This window comes from Gymnoscopelus braueri (genome assembly GCF_963280865.1).
Source record: "Gymnoscopelus braueri genome assembly, chromosome: 4".
Lineage (NCBI taxonomy): Eukaryota > Metazoa > Chordata > Actinopteri > Myctophiformes > Myctophidae > Gymnoscopelus > Gymnoscopelus braueri.
The window spans coordinates 3,660,018-3,679,159 of record NC_137605.1 but is presented as its reverse complement, the minus strand read 5'-3'; the positions used below and the strand labels follow the sequence as shown (position 1 = coordinate 3,679,159).

The 19,142-nt window shown below is 41.1% G+C and overlaps 1 protein-coding gene across 1 annotated transcript; it reads right to left on the bottom strand.

Annotated features, from left to right (window-relative positions):
* Positions 1-953: 953 nt before the first annotated feature.
* LOC308083143 (urokinase plasminogen activator surface receptor-like) lies at positions 954-8,689 on the bottom strand. Its single transcript, XM_080425306.1, has 5 exons — positions 8,636-8,689; positions 6,451-6,570; positions 5,038-5,169; positions 3,261-3,371; positions 954-1,100 (listed from the first exon to the last, which is right to left on the bottom strand). Exons 1-5 carry the CDS (start codon positions 8,679-8,681, stop codon positions 964-966), a joined length of 546 nt encoding a protein of 181 aa, XP_080281432.1. The 5' UTR covers positions 8,682-8,689; the 3' UTR covers positions 954-963.
* Positions 8,690-19,142: the final 10,453 nt, after the last annotated feature.

Below are 19,142 nucleotides of genomic sequence, written 5' to 3'. Positions count from 1 at the left end.
ATTGATAGAAAATAAATATTGTTTTGGGTGAACTACTCCTTTTTCATAGATGTCATAGACTACTTTGACAGCACTATCGTCAATGTCGTGTAAATTCATGTTTTTTGTTTGATTGTTTACACATTATATTTTCTACAAATATGTTGGATTCATGTTAATGTGTATTTTCAGACATTTCCCTTAAACCCTCATTATTTAGTCAACTTGACCTGTGACTCTGTACTTGGTCTGCTCCTTTCCCCCCACCCCTCTGTCCACACCAAACCTCTTTGCCGAAAATAGCCGATCTACAAGCCGATCTACGAGCTCACAATCCCTCGCACTGTAACAAATAATACGATTTGCCAAACTATGACATTTTTTCAAAGGCCAATCAAACTGTTTACACAAAAAGGTCTGAAATGTGTTTCTTCATTAGGACCTGGATACACCAAAGCATCTGAAGTACAAAGCTAAAAGTAATATAAAACAAATGTATCTGATCTGCTTTATTTGTTCATTTATTTTATTTTTCTTTGGTAACGCATACATTTCCCTCAAATACAAAACAACATTTACAGCATGATACAACAATAAACCAAATGGAGCAACAGGACTCAATCAAACAAAACAAATAAACTAGAACAACTGACCATTTTTAAAGCTTCTAAATAGTCATTTAGATGGACATTACAGGTCACACGATAACAGAGGGAACAGCTACTGAACAAATACGTTCAACTAACAGCGTGTTGGCCTTGTAGCTCTAATCAGAAGCTGTTACACAGGGCTTGTTGCTCTAATCAGAGGGTATTGTAGCTCTAATCAGAGGCTGTTACACAGGTCTTGTAGCTCTAATCAGAGGGTGTTACACAAGCCTTGTACTGTAGCTCTAATCAGAAGCTGTTACACAGGCCTTGTAGCTCTAATCAGGGGGTCTTGTAGCTCTAATCAGAAGCTGTTACACAGGCCTTGTAGCTCTAATCAGAAGCTGTTACACAGGTCTCCCTCGCAGCACCTGGCGTCGGTGTCCATGACTCCAGGAACGATGGCCGGTCCCACACACATGCTCTGGGTGGCACAGCCCTTCGCCACCACCGCTTCTATGCCTCTCATCACCGCTGTGAACACACACACACACACACACACACACACACACACACACACACACTTTTAATTATTTATATCCACATTAACACAAGGACACACATATTTACAAGGTACTGTAAAAAAAAAATTGTACAGTCAGCAAATCTTGGACTATTACCCAAACACCCCTCAGGGGTACAAATAATATCATCTTCGCCATATCTGGCAGCTACCAATAGTAGAAGAGATTGCTGCCTTACTGTAGTGTAATGTCTGCTCAATCTGGGAACCCATCGTCAAATAAAAAGGAAAAACAGCGCCCTCAGCGTTTTTCACTTTTGCATTGGGGGGGGGGGGGGATTAACTAGACCTATGCTGACTGGAAACCAGGGTTTGGACCAAGCCCCCAGAACCCAGTGGTTGCATTGAAGCGGAATGGACATGCTGGCCATTTGAGGTATTGCAGGTGGGGCCACTGTATATGAACGAGCCCATGGGGCTTCTGTGACGCGCAGAAGCCCCAAATAGGCCTCGCCCATCACATTTTCCAATATGTTTCCAACCCGGAAGAAGGGGTGAATTCGCCTCACGCGCTGGGCGAGCAACTCAATGCAAGTGGATGGGAGGGGATATCCGGTGCCCTCTCTATTATTTTTAACTCTATGGTTTGGACATGCCCTCAGCCCTCCACTTCCGGGTGGTGCGACTATGTTTTCAATCCCACTAACAATATTTCTCCACGGAACACTAACACCATTTCTCCCAAAGAACATGGATCGCTTTGGTTATAAGCCCAGTCTTGTCTCTATGATGAAAGAGCAAGTTAAAAAATGTTACAAACTTTCCGTGGGTTTTGTCGGCTCCGAGGACGCTGTTGTTAAATGGGTTTTGGGTTTGTTTCCAGTGGGAAGCGAGCGCACAGACAGTAAATCCCGGGCCACTACATTTGATTTGGGTAAAGCGCGGCCTGCTTCCTGATCTGAAGGCACGCCCACTTGTAAGCTGAAGCGCACACGTTCTGAACGGGGCTCACGACAGATTCAGTAGCGCTGCTCAGAATCTGTTCTTGAGAGATTACTGTGTGCTGCTTTACTAATGATTTAAAGGTATCATGACATTCATTTTCACTTTTATTATTTTCAATGTTTTATTTGGGGTTTTATGACCTCAATTACACCCAAAAAACCTGAACTTAGAACATTCAGTGGATTTTCTGTGGTCTGGGGTTTTCTGAATAATTAGGCTGAAAAGTAATCTGAGCTTGGCCCTTCGACAGTGAGGTCACTGTCGATTAATCCCGCCCACTATCCTCCTCGCCCCTCCCCTCCCCTATCCTTTCCTTTGGGGGGGGCGGAGCAGAGGCGATGATTGACAGGCAAAATCCCTCACCAGCGACACCCGCAGGCAAAGATTTATTTTTTCATTGCAGTTGAAAAGGCTTTAGAAATGTGATAGAAAAACACCTGCCATGGATCACTGGAATGGAATTTACACTTAAAACTTTTTGTACACTTTTGAAGGACCAGGACAAAGACTTTGAATGTGGTGTAAAAGTGAATGTCATTAAACCTTTAATGCACTGGCTCCCAAACAGTGGGCTGGGACCCAATATTCCCTTCTTCAGTTTACTGCATTTTGTTTTCAATAACTAGTGTATTTCTTATATAAAGATGCTGCAGTGGTGGTCATGTTTCAGCTTGCTGAATGCATAGAGGGGAAACACTGTGAGGAATGTGAAACGGTTTGTCTGATGCATTGGTTCTCAAAGTGGGGTCCGGGGACCCGCAGGGGTCCTTGGGGGGATATCCAGGGGGTCCCCAGCAAAATGTGTTAATAAAGCGTCACAATCATTTTATCCTTGCTTGTAGATCTGCTATTTTTGAATAGCCAAAGTATTATGGATAAAGGATCCGTAATACTTTGGCTATTCAAAAATAGCAGATCGACAAGCTCATGGCGCGGCACCGAGTGCCGCGCCATGAGCTTGTAGATCTGCTATTTTCGAAAAATCTTGAAAATGTGTGCAAATCTTTAAATGTTTTATTTTTTTTTAACATTTTTAACACAAATCTTTGCTTCTGGGGGTCCCTGGCACACAACATATTTTCCGGTGGGCGTCCGCGGCCACATACATATCAATTATGGGGGTCCTTGGCACGGAAAAAGTTTGAGAACCAACGGTCTAATGTTACCTCTTCCTGAGATGCAGCGGTTCTGGTCGCCAGCACATTGCAGAACGTCGGAGCAGTCGTTGTCTTTACAAGTGAAGCACTTCAGACCGTTGGGAGGAGGGTTGGCCGGAGCTGTTAAAGGGTTAAATGCAGAACATGGTCATATTGACGATGCTGTTCAGCCTTTAACCTCGTGTGCAACCAAACAACATTCACATTAGTCACATGACAGAACTGTTGTCCAGTTCGTTCAAACACACACAAGTTAATGATTACAATAAGCGATCGGGGGGGGGGGGGGGGGGCTAACCCATTAAGACCGGGAACGCATCTGTGTGTCGTTTTTGGATTTCTTGGGTCTATTCAAAAATAGCAGATCTACGAGCTTGTAGATCTGCAATTTTTTTGTGAAAAACCTTGTGAATTTATTTTTCAAAGCAAACTTTTTTAACTCAAATCTTTGCCTCTGGGAGATTCTACAAATGTCTTCTAAGGGCGCGCTCCCACCACACTTTTATTTGACCTCTGAAGCGGAATCTGCCAAATGCTTTGTCAATGTAAATGCGTGGATTCATGGTCTTGTGCATTTTTTTCCAAGAATTCACGCATTTGCATTGACAAAGCATCGGCAGATTCCGCCCCAGAGGTAAAATAAAAGTGCGGTGCCCTCGCCCCCTTTATCCTAAATTATTACACCGACCCCATCTCAAAATATTTTGTACCAGGGACCCCCAGAAGCAAAGATTTGAGTTGAAAATGTATATATATGTATTCAAAGATTTGAGTTGAAAATGTATATATGTTACAGTATGATTGGAGAACCAGTACGATTGAAGAATGCGCGCTCGTTTTTACCACCCACCCAGCACTAGAGGGAGCCACAAGCCAGGCTTGTGCACAAACATATATGGCCACACACACACACACACACACACACACACACACAGTCACACACACACAAACACACACGCGCACACACACGCGCACGCGCTCATGCTTTTTTTGGTTTATTGAAAGCAGGACTGTTTAGATACTTTTATTGTGTTCTGGCTTTTGTTTTACTTTCTCCCTGACACACACACACACACACACACACACACACACACACACACACACACACACACACACACACAGTGATCCATGAAAAGAACTATTCTGTCCCTATCGGTTTACAAATCAAACGGCGCTGAGTCGACTAGTGGAGCGTCGGCCGGTCAGTGCGGGCACTCGCGCCCGGAGGCGCGAGGGCGCACTTCCTCGGCCTCAAGCTCCACTAAGTCGGCGCGCCGTGCGTGTGAACGCGTGTTCAGCGTTCCCCTCATAGATATTATGGTTGCTATGTGGGGGGGAACAACAAAAGACAGGTCTCCACTCTCCGTCGGCGCATCAAAGCCCCGCCTCTCCGCGCTCTCCTTCTCCTCCTCCTCGGAGGAGGAGAAGGAGAGAAGGAGAGGACGGGACGGTTTAAAACGCGAGGAGGAGGAGGAGGAGGAGGCTCCTCTTCCTCGCGAGCCTCGCGTAATAACCCCCCGCATCGCAGCGCCGTCCTCCTCCTCCTCCTCACGAGCCTCGCTAATAAACCCTGTCTCGAAAAGCCCCGCCTCGCCCCGAAGGAGCCCCGTGCCTAAAAACGAGCGCTCTGTCTTCAATCGTACTGGTTCTCCAAACGTACTGTGACATATATATGTATTCAAAGATTTGAGTTGAAAATGTATATATATGTATATTCAAAGATTTGCACAAATGTTCCACAATTTTTCAAAAATACATAGATATTTAGACAAACATAGATACTTACGTGTGGGGTATTTCACATTACAGAGGTCGGTGGTGCAGCACTCGCTCAAAAACGACCCAAACCCCAGGTCTGCTGAGCCAGTAACACACAGGTCAGTGCAGTGCTTTGTTTTGATGTCCATTTTCATGCCACCTGAAAAGGAAACGAGACATTTAGACGCTGACAAAATAATGTCTTAATCGTATCGGAAGGTGTTGTAATCTCAGCAGTGGTGGAAAGTAACTAGGTACATTTACTTAAGTACTGTACTTAAGTACAATTTTGAGGTATTTGTACTTTACTTGAGTATTTCCAATTTCCAATACTTTTACTCCACTACATCTCAGAGGCAAATATTGTACTTTTACTCCACTACATTTACTTGAAAACTTTAGTTACTAGTTACTTTTCAGATATAAATTATGATATAATGAAACATATGCATTAACCACTTTAAACCTATGTTATACCTAGGCTATTTGAAAACAGCCGATCTACAAGCTCACAACGCGTCGCATCGCGACGTGTTGTGAGCTTGTAGATCTGCTATTTTCAAATATTTAGTACTTTTACTTTTGGTACTTTAAGTACATTTTGATGCCAATACTTTTGTACTTTTACTCAAGTAAATTTGTAATTCTGGACTTTTACTTGTAACAGAGTATTTTTATATTGCAGTATTGGTACTTTTACTTAAGTGAAGAATTTGAGTACTGTTTCCACCACTGAATCTCAGTGTTGCAATGCTGAAAAAAATATATGATATTTCTTAATCATTTCACCCAAAATGTTTATAATAAATTATGACTATTAACATAAAAATAACACTGTCTGTCAGTTGTATAACGTAAGAGATTTAAATAGGTTTAACTGATTAAACCTGACTTAGGCCAAATGATTTTGGCCTAAGTCAAAATCATTTGGCAATTATTTTGGCCTAAGTCACAAAAACAAGTGACTTAGGCCCAAAAAATAGTCTATTTTGGCCTAAGTCACACTTGGGAGTTTATATTACTATACTAAAAGGGGAGGGAACAGTATGATCCTTTTCAATTAAGAGATAGGAGATTTTTACCAGAGGTGGCCAGTGTCATCGGGAGCTGACAAAAATATAATTTTCCTCAAAAAAATGACTTATAGGCCATTAGTTTAGCAAGGTGACGCTATGTTAATCCACCAATTGATATGCATCTATAGGCTCATTCCTATGTCAATCCACCATGGTGTGAGTCGGGAGCCTTTGTAAACTTTGTTGAGGTGTGAATCTAAAGTCGTTTTAAATCTATGCGTGTGCCTGCGCCGTGCTCCTGGTCAAACAGGTTCCTGCACGGCGTGCAAGGCCGTCCCATGAGCAATGCGACCCTGTATAACCTACGGACAGAGTCTGATCTCACAAAGTCAATAAAACACGTGAGGTCATCACCACATACGTACCCACAGGTATGTTGATCGTTACTGAGCCACATCTGTCGATTCCGTAACATTCCTGCTTTGTTTCGACGCAGCTTCCGCTGAGGTGTCCCGGGATGCACTGGTAACACTTCAAGGCATAGGCTACAACGACAGGCAAGAAGAACACACTGGTGTAAAGTAACTAAGTACATTTACTCAAGTACTGTACTTAACACACTCACCGCCAAAGGGGAGAATTCTCCCCTTTTAATTTTTTTTTTAATTCTGTTTTTGAATTCCTAAAACGTTTCTCTAATTTTTTAGTATACATTTATAACCCTAACCCTAACGAATTAATAAATAAAACATTTTAAAAAAATACATTCACTTCAATGTTAAAAAATAAACGGACAAATTATTCACATTGTTTCTAGAAAAAAAATGATTAAAACCCTGGCAGTGGGTGATTTTATTATGAAAAAACTTTGGCGGTGAATACAATTTTGAGTCTACTTTACTGGAGTACTTCCAATGGTCTATACTTTTACTTCTACTCCAAGACATCTCAGAGGCAAATATTGAGCTTTTTACTCCACTACAATTATTTTAAAACTCTAGTTACTAGTTATTTTTCAGATATAAATTATGATATTATAAAACATACATTAACCACTTTAGCCCTATTTTATACCTAGGCTATTTGAAAATAGTGGATCTACAAGCTCACAACGTTGTGAGCTTGTAGATCTGCTATTTTCAAACATTTTAGTACTTTTACTTTTGATACTTTAAGTACATTCCGATACCAATACTTTTCTACTTTTACTCAAGTCAATTTAGAATTCCGGCCTTTTACTTGTAACAGAGTACTTCTACATTGCAGTATTGATACTTTTACTTAAGTAAAACATGTGAGTATTCTTTCCACCACTGTAACACTACAAGGCATAGAGTGCAACGACAGGTAGAAGCTTACAATTGAAAACTCATGTACTCTAAGTCAGTGGTTTTCAACCTTTTTTCATGCCAAGGACCCCTAGATTGATATACATTTGGCCGCGGACCCCCATCTGAAAATGCTTTGTGTCAGGCCCCCCCCCTCCCCCCCAGAAGCAAAGATTTGAGTTAAAAATGTTCGCTTTAAAAAAAAATATATATATTCAAAGATATGCACACATTTTCAAGATTTTTCAAAAATAGCAGATCTATAGCTTGTAGATCTGCTATTTTTGAATAGCCAAAGCTAAGTGGTTAAAAGGATTGTGACGCTATTATGTTAAATAATTCAGCTGGGGACCCCCTGGTACCCCCCCCCCCCCCCCCCCACCCAAGGACCACTGGTTGAGAACCACTGCTCTAAGTTATTATTCGGGGAATCGTGGACAAGATGCAGATTTTACGATTACGTTCAAATCACTTCCACTAACCCTGCGGTCGACTTTAAATCATCAATGCCAATTTATATCTTCATGTCGTCTATCTACACAGCAGTGGCTCTCAAACATTAGCATGTCGAGGACCCCAAAATGTAATGTTTTTGGGGGATTATAAAAAAATAAATACATAACAAGCTCACAACACGTCTAACTACAGGATTAAAGTTGTTAAACTAATGTTGTTACTGCCCGTTACATTAACTGATTTTTCCGGGGACCCCCTGGAACTCCCTCAAGGACCCGTGGGAGGTCCCCCAGACCCCACATTGAGAACCACTGCTCTACAGTACACAGCCCCTTATGTGTTGACTTTGTAGTGGATGTTTGCATTTAAAGGGACTTTGTGCTTTTAAAGGGGAAAAAACAAACACACAGCTTTAACTGCATGTAGTGTCACCTGATGAACCAGAGGTGATGCAACTTTGATGATGGAGAGGCTAGGGCCACTATATTTCCACATTGTTACCACTTGTTTTATTGGATCTTGTTTATTTTATACGCTTATTTTTCTTTAGCTCTTGCTCATTAGATTTTCCTATTTGTCTCATTTGTTTTAGAAAGTAGGTAGCTGATATATTGCACTTTTACCTCAGCGATATAGGTATACTCTTAGTTGCTTGTTTTGGAAGAGAATGCACTTAAGACTTCTGGTGATTAGTAGTTTTCTTGCCTTTGTTGAATGCACTAACTGTTAGTCGTTTTGGATAAAAGCGTCTGCTAAATGACTAATATATTATAAATAGAAAAAATATATACATGAAAATCCCAAAAGATTAAAAAAAAATACGTACCTGTTGGAAACAGCATAAGCCCAAGGATGAGTGTGATCGGCTGCATTGTGTTGAACAGAGAGGATCAAATGAAACATGAACACAGTTACAGCTTCTAATAAGAGACTGTGAAGGGGGCGTGGTGTCTGGAAGGGGGCGTGGTCTATGGACGGGGGGGCCACTGTGAAGGGGGTGTGGTCTCAGGATGGATGACTAAACATGTCACTTCTCCTAAACATGTGATTTATAGCATTTGGATGACATTTATAGCATTTTTATAGCATTTGGATGACATTTTTTGATGACATTTTGAAAATAGCCGATCTACAAGCTCACAACGCGTCGCATGGCGACGCTGCTTCTCCATGTTTAGTTCTGATTCTGGGGACAGAAAGTAGAACTAAACTAGCTTTAAAAGTGAAGTACAACACGAACTAAAATCGAGAAAGAAAAAATTACAATAATAACGTTGAAAACTATAATAACCTTGGTTTAATAATCATGCTCCCATTACACAATACATGTGGAAATGTGTTGGTTTTCAGCTGTAGTCTCAAACCACTGTTGGAATGCCTGGCTTAGGGTGCGGTCCCACCGCACTTTTATTTTACCTCTGGGGCGGAATCTGCCAATAATGCTTTGTCAATGTAAATGCGTGGATTCATCGTCGTGCGCATTTTTTCCATGAATCCACGCATTTGCTAGCCTGGCTCCACCCCCTGAATCGTTTGCCTCGCATTCAGGGTCTGGTGACGCTGTCGAAGGCGGGTGTTTCTCGGTTGAAAATCTGTACGACGAATCGGGATCGGGGTAATCCAGTATGGACCAATCGCCAAAGAGTCTTTGAAAAAAAAACATTGGCCACGCCCCCATCTCAGAAATTGGCTGCATTGAGAGGGCTTTCAGACTGAATAATGGAGTGAAACGAAATGAAAATTCAGGTCAGTGTCAGGCTACGCATTTGCATCAATTGACAAAGAATTGTCAGATTCCGCCCCAGAGGTAAAATAAAAGTGCGGTGGGACCGTGCCCTCATGAGAGGTTTGCATGGTTGCAAAAAAACCCCCAAAAACCCAAGGTTTGCTGTTCAACAAAAAGTCTCTGTTTATGTTTAACTGGGGGGGGAGGGCTTCAGCAGCCTGTCTGTAAAAAGCAGAGGGGAAGAGAGGTTATAAGTCCTTGGCAAATCAACGTTTGTTCAGGCGAAGGACCCCTTAGCTGAGAGAGAGATGCAGCAGGGACCCCCACCACAAATTTTCTGGTGACTCATCCTGCCCTCCTAATGCGTGAGGGGGCCGTGTTTTTTCAATTATTTTTTCATTTATTTTTAATATTTTTTTTGGAAAATGAAAAAAATAAAATACAATAAAAAATGTAAATAAAATAAATGAAAAATGTAATCGGAAAAACACGACCCCCTCACGCATTAGGAGGGCAGGGTGAGTCACCAGAACCAAGGACGGTGTTTTTGATGAATATAACATGGTTAAAATGGAGTTTGAAGTTACAATGGGTTTGTATAGGAAGGGGGCGTGTCTGATAAAATGAATATCAAATATCTAAATAATGAATCAAGCAACTTATAAACTGTCTGGGGGGCTCACAAAGGCCTGAGTAGACGATAAAATGACCAAAAGTTTTTTTGAAAGTGAAATATCCCTTTAAGCCTTTTCATAGATTTCATAGATAGCTTCATATAGACTTGTTTGACAGACACTATCATCAGTGTTGTGAGAATTTTAAAGTAAAAGTCTGGATTTTTTCCACATTATCTTTTCAATGGAATATCTTTGATTCATGTTAATGTGTATTTTCAGACATGTAACCACTGAAAGCCTCAATACTGGCAAACTCGACCTTTGGCTTTGTCCTTGGTCTTCTTTTTCCCTCTACGCCAAACCTCTGTGCCGAACCTAGCCGATCTACAAGCTCACAACTTGTAGATCTGCTATGTTTGGTGAATACTCCCCCTAGAATAGGATTGCTAGGAGTTCAAGTGGTTAATAGAAAAATAATATGTATATATATATATATACATTTTTAAAGCGAACATTTGTAACTAAAATCTTTGCTTCTGGGTATATTTGCTTCTGGGGTCTTCTAAATCCATTTCTTTTTATTTTTTAAACGTATGCTGCTGTAATATCAGTTGTTCTCAAAAATGTATTTGGCTGTGGACCCCCATCTCAAATTATTTCAACCTCCCAAGAAGTTAAAAATGTTCGCTTTAAAAAAAATATATATATATTTTTTTTTTAAATCACAATTTTTCAAAAATATAGCAGATCTATAGTTTTTGTTGCATTCCTAAGCCAATAATTTGATGACCGGCAGCGGTTCCGGTAGGAGACACAAAGAGTCTCCTTTGTGTCTCTACCGGTCCGCTGGTCATGAAAATTATTGGCTTAGGAATGAGACCATTTTTTCCCCTTTTTTTTTTTATCCATGAATTCAAGTCTCCATGGGATGACTAATCCATTGGTTCAAAGTGGGGTCCGGGGACCCCCAGGGGTCCTTGAGGGAGTTCCAGGGGGTCCCCAGCTAAATGATAGATTAGGCACCAAATGGACCCTTATGGGTCTGTAACTCTGAGAGTGTACAAATGGAACCAAATGGACCCGGTTCCATTTATACACTCGACAAATTGACTTAGATTTCACAATATAAATTGCCGTCCAAGTGATAGAAATGCCATTAAATGGGGGTCCGTAGCCCTAATGCATGTCAAACTGGTGATCCTTGAAATTAAAATGGTTGAGAATCACTGCTATAGAGCCGTAGAAAAATCTTCTCTTTTCGTGGGCTAATAAGTGTCAATTTGGGGGTCCTTGACATGAAAAAGTTTGATAACCACTGGACGAATCGATAGAAAAAAGGTCATTTTGGGGGTGAACTATCCCTTTAAAGGGGGGGGGGCAGGGGGGGCCTAAAAAGGTACTTTGTGGACTACTTGTTCTCAGTGATTAAACAGTGATCCTGTTTTTCATCCGCTAACCATTGGCAGCATCATCGACTGATCAAATACAAACAGTTTGTGCTTTTTCCACAGAGCTGCACCATTTCAAGTTCCAATGTGTTTATTGGCACAAAGACAATATGGAGTCATAGCATTATACTGTAATGTAGGCAGTCACATTCTTGTTCTTCTATCTAGTCAGTGGTGGAAGAAGTACTCAGATATTTTACTTGTAAAAGTATCAATACTGCAATGTCGAAATACTCTGTTACAAGTAAAAGTCCGGAATAAAGAATATACTTGAGGAAAAGTACAAAAGTATTGGTATCAAAATGTACTTAAAGTACCAAAAGTATTAGTACTAACATGTTTGAAAATAGCAGATCTACAAGCTCACAGATCTACAAACTCACAGATCTACAAGCTCACAGATCTACAAGCTATAGATATAAATTATTACATTATAAAAACAAACATTAACGACTTTAGCCCTATTTTATACATAGACTATTTGAAAATAGCAGATCTACAAGATCACAGTGCATCACATGGCGACGTGTTGTGAGCTTGTAGATCATCTATTTTCAAATATATAAATACTTTTACTTTTGGTACTTTATGTATATTTTGATGCCAATACGTTTATACCTTTACTCAAGTAAATTTTGAATTCTGGACTTTTACTTGTAATTGAGTATTTCTACATTGCAGTATTGGTACTTTTACTTGAGCTAAACATGTGTAGCAGGGCTATATTAAGCAATGACTATGCCACCCACACATATAGGAGTGAGGGATCCTTCAAACACATTAACCATATACTATATACTATATATAGATATATAGGACTGAACAAGGTAAGGTTCCCCAGAAAGGTACGGGTTCAGAATGAACAGAACCAGAGGCTGATGTATCAAATGTGTCAAGTTTATTCAAACAGTTGGTATAAAAAATAGTCAGGTTAAAATACAGAAAGGAAGAAAGCGGTTAGTATTACTGGGAGTTCTGCAAAGGGACTAAACCCAAGAGGCAAAGGGGCAGTGCCGCTTTAGACTCCACGGGGGCCCTAAGCATGATACGGGACACATGCACGCGCGCGCAGCGGTTCTGGGCGGATTGGGTCCGTTTTTTCCGCGGTTCTGGGCGGATTGGGTCCGTTTTTTTCGCGGTTCTGGGCGGATTGGGTCCGTTTTTTTCGCATTTCTGGGCGGATTGGTTTTTTTTTTTCCCAGTTTTTTTTTTTTTTTTTTGCGGGTAGGCGGGGCCCCACGCAAGGCGGGGCCCCACGCAACCTGCGTAGTGTGCGTGTAGGGAGAAGCGGCCCTGCAAAGGGGCAATAAGGGTAAGGGCTTCGGGGCCTACTTGGGCCTCTAAACTAAATATACAGAAATTAAACAAATCAAATCCAAATAATGCAAAACCAAATAAAGTAAATAAGCAAATCAAAACAAAATACAAATATGCAAAACCAAAATCAAACCCATGCAATGCTACTTAATGGCCCAGTATAGCTCTGTCCTCAGTCAACCTTATTGCACACAGTCCAATAGCAAAAACCCAGTCTAAATAGTATATATGGCACGGTGGGAAAAAACAGTGATGGTTAGTTCAGCTCCTACAAAAAAATCTAATAATAAAGCATTAGACCAACCCTCAAACAATTCATCCCAGACATTAGGCCCCTATAGCAAGATGACAAAATACAGCAAAATAACAAACATATCCAATGAGTCAATATATGCTCATGGCTCATTGGCTCCCATTGATATAGTCCTGCACAGCCACAGGGTACTGCTGCTCAAAGGACCTGGAGTCTTCTGGAAATACAGATATATATATATTAGTATAATTAACATCAGGCCTAATATTGTCAGCCTATCTAAACTCTTATATGTATATACTATTGCTACAATGAGTTATAAAAACCTTGTCATTTGTTTCAGATTGTCTTACAGAGAATTAAGGCAACTCCGCACCAAACAGACTCGTCCAGACTATTGCAGACTACTCCAGACTGCAACAGACTGGTATTCGGTTGGCAAAAGTTGCCATTTAAGTCTGTCAGCCGACTGGCCATTCATGTGCTAATTTGACTTTTAGCGTGCCAGCGTTGCCAGGTCTGCTTATTATAAGCGACTTTGGGCTTGTTTCCCTGCAAAGCCACTTAGGGATGTTCCCAGCGTTTTTTCTTCACTGACGTGCAGTGGTGTAAAGTAACTAGTACATTTACTCAAGTACTGTACTTAAGTATAATTTTGAGGTACTTTTACTTTACTGGAGTATTTCCAATTGTCTATACTTGTACTCCACAACAATTATTTGAAATGTTTAGTTACTAGTTACTTTGCAGATATAAATCATTATGAAACATACATTAACCTCTTTTGCCCTATTTTATACCTATAAGCTATTTGAAAATAGCAGATCTACAAGCTCACAACGTGTTGCGATGCACGCGTTCTGAGCTTGTAGATCTGCTATTTTCAAACATTTTTGTACTTTTACTTTTGGTACTTTAAGTACATTTTTATACCAATACTTTAGTACTTTTACTCAAGTAAATGTTGAATTCTGGACTTTTACTTGTAACAGACTCAGAGTACATCTATTGCATTCAAGCCTGGAATTTCGTCATTTTAGGGGCAAGGCCACTTGGCCTTTGGTGTTGTAATTTTTTGGAAAGGCCCTGCCCGGTCTTCCTGCCAGGGCAGGAAGGCCATCCAAAAAAATAATAATGATTTTTAAGTCCAAAAATGATTTTTAAGTCCACGGAAATAATGCATTTAACTTGAAGGTTAAGGATCATTGTATTTTAATATATTATAAGAATAGTATAACTATCTGTGAAATATAACCCGTTTATTTCACAAAATAATGTGTTGGCAAATGACCAATATTTAGTTATATAGGTCTCAATATGTCACATTCAGCCCTGGACTTCACTGACTGAAGTAGGGGTCACATTAATCAGATTAGATTCACATAATGTATTTTACCCACAATTAATTTTCATTCAAATGAAATGTTAATGAACTTGCACTAATAATGACTTTAGTTGATTTTTCACTCTTTAAAATATAGTATTTCTTAATTATTAATAATTACAGCTTTTTTTTTTTCCACGATTTTTTATTGTTTTTAAATAATAATAAAAAAGGAACATACAAGATTTCCACCCGACAGCCATAATATATAGCCAATATATGGTTCTGTATCAGTATATGAGTCCGTTTTTGCAGATTTCATTCTAATTGGCTACTATGCCTGCATATGAATTTCATGAGCCTGGGTAGGTCACCCTGGCTTGGCGGAGATATGCCCTGTAGCGCACACTCCGCCAGTGATGTAAAGTAACTAAGTACATTTACTCAAGTACTGTACTTAAGTACACTTTTGAGGATTTTTTACTTTACTGGAGTATTTCTAATTTTCAGTACTTTTACTTCTACTCCATACATCTCTGAGGAAAATATTCTACTTTTACACCACTACAATTATTTGAAAACTTTAGTTATTAGTTACTTTGCAGATATAAATTATTACATTATAAAACATACAGTAACCACTTTAGCTCTATTTTATACCTAGGCTATTTGAAAATAGCCGATCTACAAGCTCACAACACGTCGCGAAGCGACGCGTTGTGAGCTTGTAGATCTGCTATTTTCAAACATTTGAGTACTTTTACTTTTGGTACTTTAAGTACATTTTGATACCAATACTTTTGTACTTTTACTCAAGTACTTCTACATTGCAGTATTGATACTTTTACTTAAGTAAAACATTTGAGTACTTTTTCCACCACTGCGCTCCACACAGCAGCAGCAGGTGAAAGCAATTCACTTAAACGAGGGTTGTGTTGCACACCAAAACTGCGCGAAAGTAGGTCAAATCAATCAATCTCTCTCTCTCTCTGGGAGCAACAACGAGAAACAGTGAATGTAGGTTTTCATAGACATGGTCGCTTGTTTCTCTCACATAATCTGGCAACACCGACAGCCCTTTGTTGTCACTGCCACTGCTCTGCCAGTCGGCTAAAAAGCTGAACATGTTCGGTCGGCTCTGGGTCGGCCGAAAAGGTCCCGACGGACCCCCCGACGGACCCCTAACCGACTGGCCGACGCTTCCCGAAGCCAAATCGGCCCAAAGTCGGGCCGATTTGGATTGGTCTGGAGCCAGCTTTAGTCTGTAACCCCTCATGCCTCCAGGTCTCTCTCTCACAAACACTCAAGCCAGGCTTCTGGCTAGACAGGAGGCCACAAACCTGGCCACCCCTTTTTATGCACTTTCCTTAAAGGGCCAGTGCTACACTTGTTCTTTTAAATCCCTTTTGAAAACACATCTGTATATAAAGTGTTTTTCCTAATGATTGTTTTATGGACTGACTTTAGATGCTGTTTTTTTACGTTTTTATGTTTTTATGTTTTTTGTTTTTTTGTTTTTATGTTTTTGTTTATGTTTTCTTATTCAATTTTTTCTCTTGCTGATGTTTGCGGTTTTTAACATGTAAGTATGTAAAGCACTTTGTAACTTTGTTTGGAAAAGCGCTATACAAATAAAATTCATTCATTCATTCATGTGACAGTTTTTTTCTGGGGCACAGAAAGCAGAACTAAACTGGCTTTTAAAGTGAAGTAAAACTAACTAAAATCGAGAAAGAAAAAATTGCGCAGTAGAATGGTCTGGCTGGGAGCACCAGTTTAGTAGTGTGGGCGGCGACATCGAAGCCTCCTGCTCACTCCGTCTTGCGCCCTCCGGAAAACGTGCTCCTTTCTCTGAACTGAATTTCTGACTGAATTTCCGCACGTACTGTAACATATCATGTTTGTTGCATTTCATTCATTTCCTTTTTTTCTATTATGTTGTTGTTTTGCTTTGTTGTGCTATTTATTCGTTGATTTTGGGAGGGGGGGGGGGGGGTTGTATGCTGTTTTGTAAAAAGAAAAAAAGTGAGTATATGCAACGACATTTGCCATGTTTACACATGCGCCTGAGGAACAGCACAATTAGCAGGCAGGAGACAAATCAGCCGGACACAGCGTTCGTTGTGACTGGTGATTTCAATCGGGCTCAAGAACACCCCCTCGCCCGTCTGCCGCAAATCAGATCATTTCTCCATCCTCCTCCTACCTGCCTATAGGCGGGGATGCGTTCAAGGAAAACGTTGTCACCCACAAGGAAAAAAATAATCACAGCACGTCCTGCGAAGTGACGTGCTTACATTTTTTACATTATTATTAGTTTCATCATGCGTCTCGCTAGCCAATCACAGCGCGTCTGCGAAGTTTGAAGTTAATTAGTGTGGTTGCCCTAACAAGGCAACCAGACTATAGTAATCTTCACACTTTATTATTTCTACAATTATTAGTGTGGTTGCCCTAACAGGGCAACCAGACTATAGTTCTAGTGATACTTTATTTATAGATAAACTTTATTTCAAACCACTACTCCTCCCACATTTTCCCCCCAATTTAGTGCCATATGTCAAAATGACCGGCTTGAACGGGAATCGTGCGCTTGTATTGGTTAAATAGTTTAATTGATATTGATTTATTAGTGCATAAAATTTCCCCATCCACTTTAATGGAAAAGTGAAAAAACTCAAATTCAAGTATTTTTTTCTCAGAAACCGTAAGAGCTAGACGCAGCGCTACTCAACCCGCGGCCCGCGGGCCGCATGCGGCCCGATCGCAGCGTCTTGGCGGCCCCCTCATGGTCAAAAAATAATAATTTTAAGCACAGGATAAAAATATACATTTCCGTTCAAATATATGGGTTGCTAAAACATTTTTCAAAAACAAACAGACAGACATACATACAGGTGCGTCAATTGTTACAGGTATAATGCATAGTTTTCTATGCATTTGGGGTTTTTGGGGGGGTTTGACCGCGCGCCCAGGATAGGTGTCCCTTATTTCAATCTCTGGGAGTTGGCAACCCTAACCTTGCCATACCTTAGCTTTTGCTGAACTGATGCCACTGGACATACACACAAAATAAACTGGTACAGTGAAAAGAATATGATGTCAAAATGTACATTTTCTTGTGTGTTACAAAATCGAAAAATCCAAAATAGGACCGTCATTTTTATGGCGGCCCCTTGGACTTTTGGTATTTTGCTGAGTGGCCCCTGAGCCATCTTAAGTTGAGTAGCCCTGAGCTATAGCTACCAGATTTGGAGGGAAGGTTTTACACAGAGGGAAGGTCTTACACATATTTTGCCCAAATTTCATAAAAATCGGTATACATGATCTCTGGACCCATGCGATACACATCTCCAAACGGAATTTTGATAGTCATTACCGTTCGTCCGTAAATGGCTTCCAAAGTTAGCGGAATGGGCCCGTTTTACAAATAAGGCCACAAATCACGAACGAAACGTTCAGTCAATCCCAAATTTGAATCACATGTCAAGGGTGGTTTACTCAACAAATCCCCAAAAGCATCCACTTTGATCCATAGGGGGCGCCACAAATGCTCAAAATGTAACCATTTGATGCAAAAACCTTATGTTGGGGGGATCAATCGTCTCAAAATGATACGCAAGTGATCTCAGGAGTTACGTGACAATGTAATTGGCGTCCATATTTGCTAAGCTACTGTACTGTATGCGTGACATCACATCACTTATGATGTAGGTGTTTGAAAACCAGAATGCTTGTTCAACCTACCCTGTCAAATTCGGTGGCCTCGGAACGGTCGGACTCACGTATTTCTGGCCACCAAAACGTACTCGGCCGGGACGGGTAGGGCATTGTCAATAATGTGTGTCAGTGGGGCACGGTGGCACAGTCGGTAGTGCTGTCGCCTCACAGCTAGAAGGTCCTTCGCGTCATCAGTGCCCATACCCTAGGTGGGGTTGGCGAAAGGGCCTTTCTGTGTGGAGTTTGCATGTTCTCCCCGTGTCTCATAGGGTAGGTACCCTCACAAAAACATGCAGTAATCCTGGTCACTATACCGCCTCCCCCTGGCCAGCCGCGGCGCCCGATGGAGGGGAAGGGAACTGGTTGGAATAACGTGTTCCTTCCACGCGCTAGGTCCAACCAGGGAAACTCTCCCCTGTCAGGTGACAAGAAGGTCAGTTGGCTCTCATGCATTGAAGGAGGCATGAGCTCGGCCCTGGGCTCCCTAGGCTGGCAGAGGGAAGGTAGTGCCCAGGATTACATAGACAATTGGCACTGGGTGTAAAAAATAGGGTTACAAAATCGTGGGACAAAAATTTAAATAAATAATAATGTGTGTCAGTGTCAATACGTTTTTACCCCCTTTTTCTCACCAATTTAGTCATTTCAGCCAATTAATTCCTGGCTTCACACATTTCTGTGTTGTCACTGCAGATTGTTGGATCCTGACTCACAGTGAGGAGCCCCTACTGGGAGGACGGCCCCACCGAGAGCCTGCGTCCGACTCCTCAGACCCAACACTCCCTGCTGACAGGTGCCGCCCCAGCCTGTAGGAATACAAGCAACATCGCCCTCCCCCCGTCCGGCTTCCCTCCCGCGAGCGGGGATGAGGCGTATAATAAATATGCGCAGAGGTATTAACCCATTAAGACCTGAGGCGATTCTTTAA

Coding starts and splice junctions, on each gene's coding strand:
- LOC308083143 (XM_080425306.1), bottom strand. CDS start 8,681: ATGCAGCCGATCACACTCATCCTTGGGCTTATGCTGTTTCCAACAG. Junction 6,571..8,635: donor GCTTATGCTGTTTCCAACAG/GTACGTATTTTT, acceptor CTGTCGTTGTAG/CCTATGCCTTGAAGTGTTAC. Junction 3,372..5,037: donor TAATGTGAAATACCCCACAC/GTAAGTATCTAT, acceptor ACCCTTTAACAG/CTCCGGCCAACCCTCCTCCC.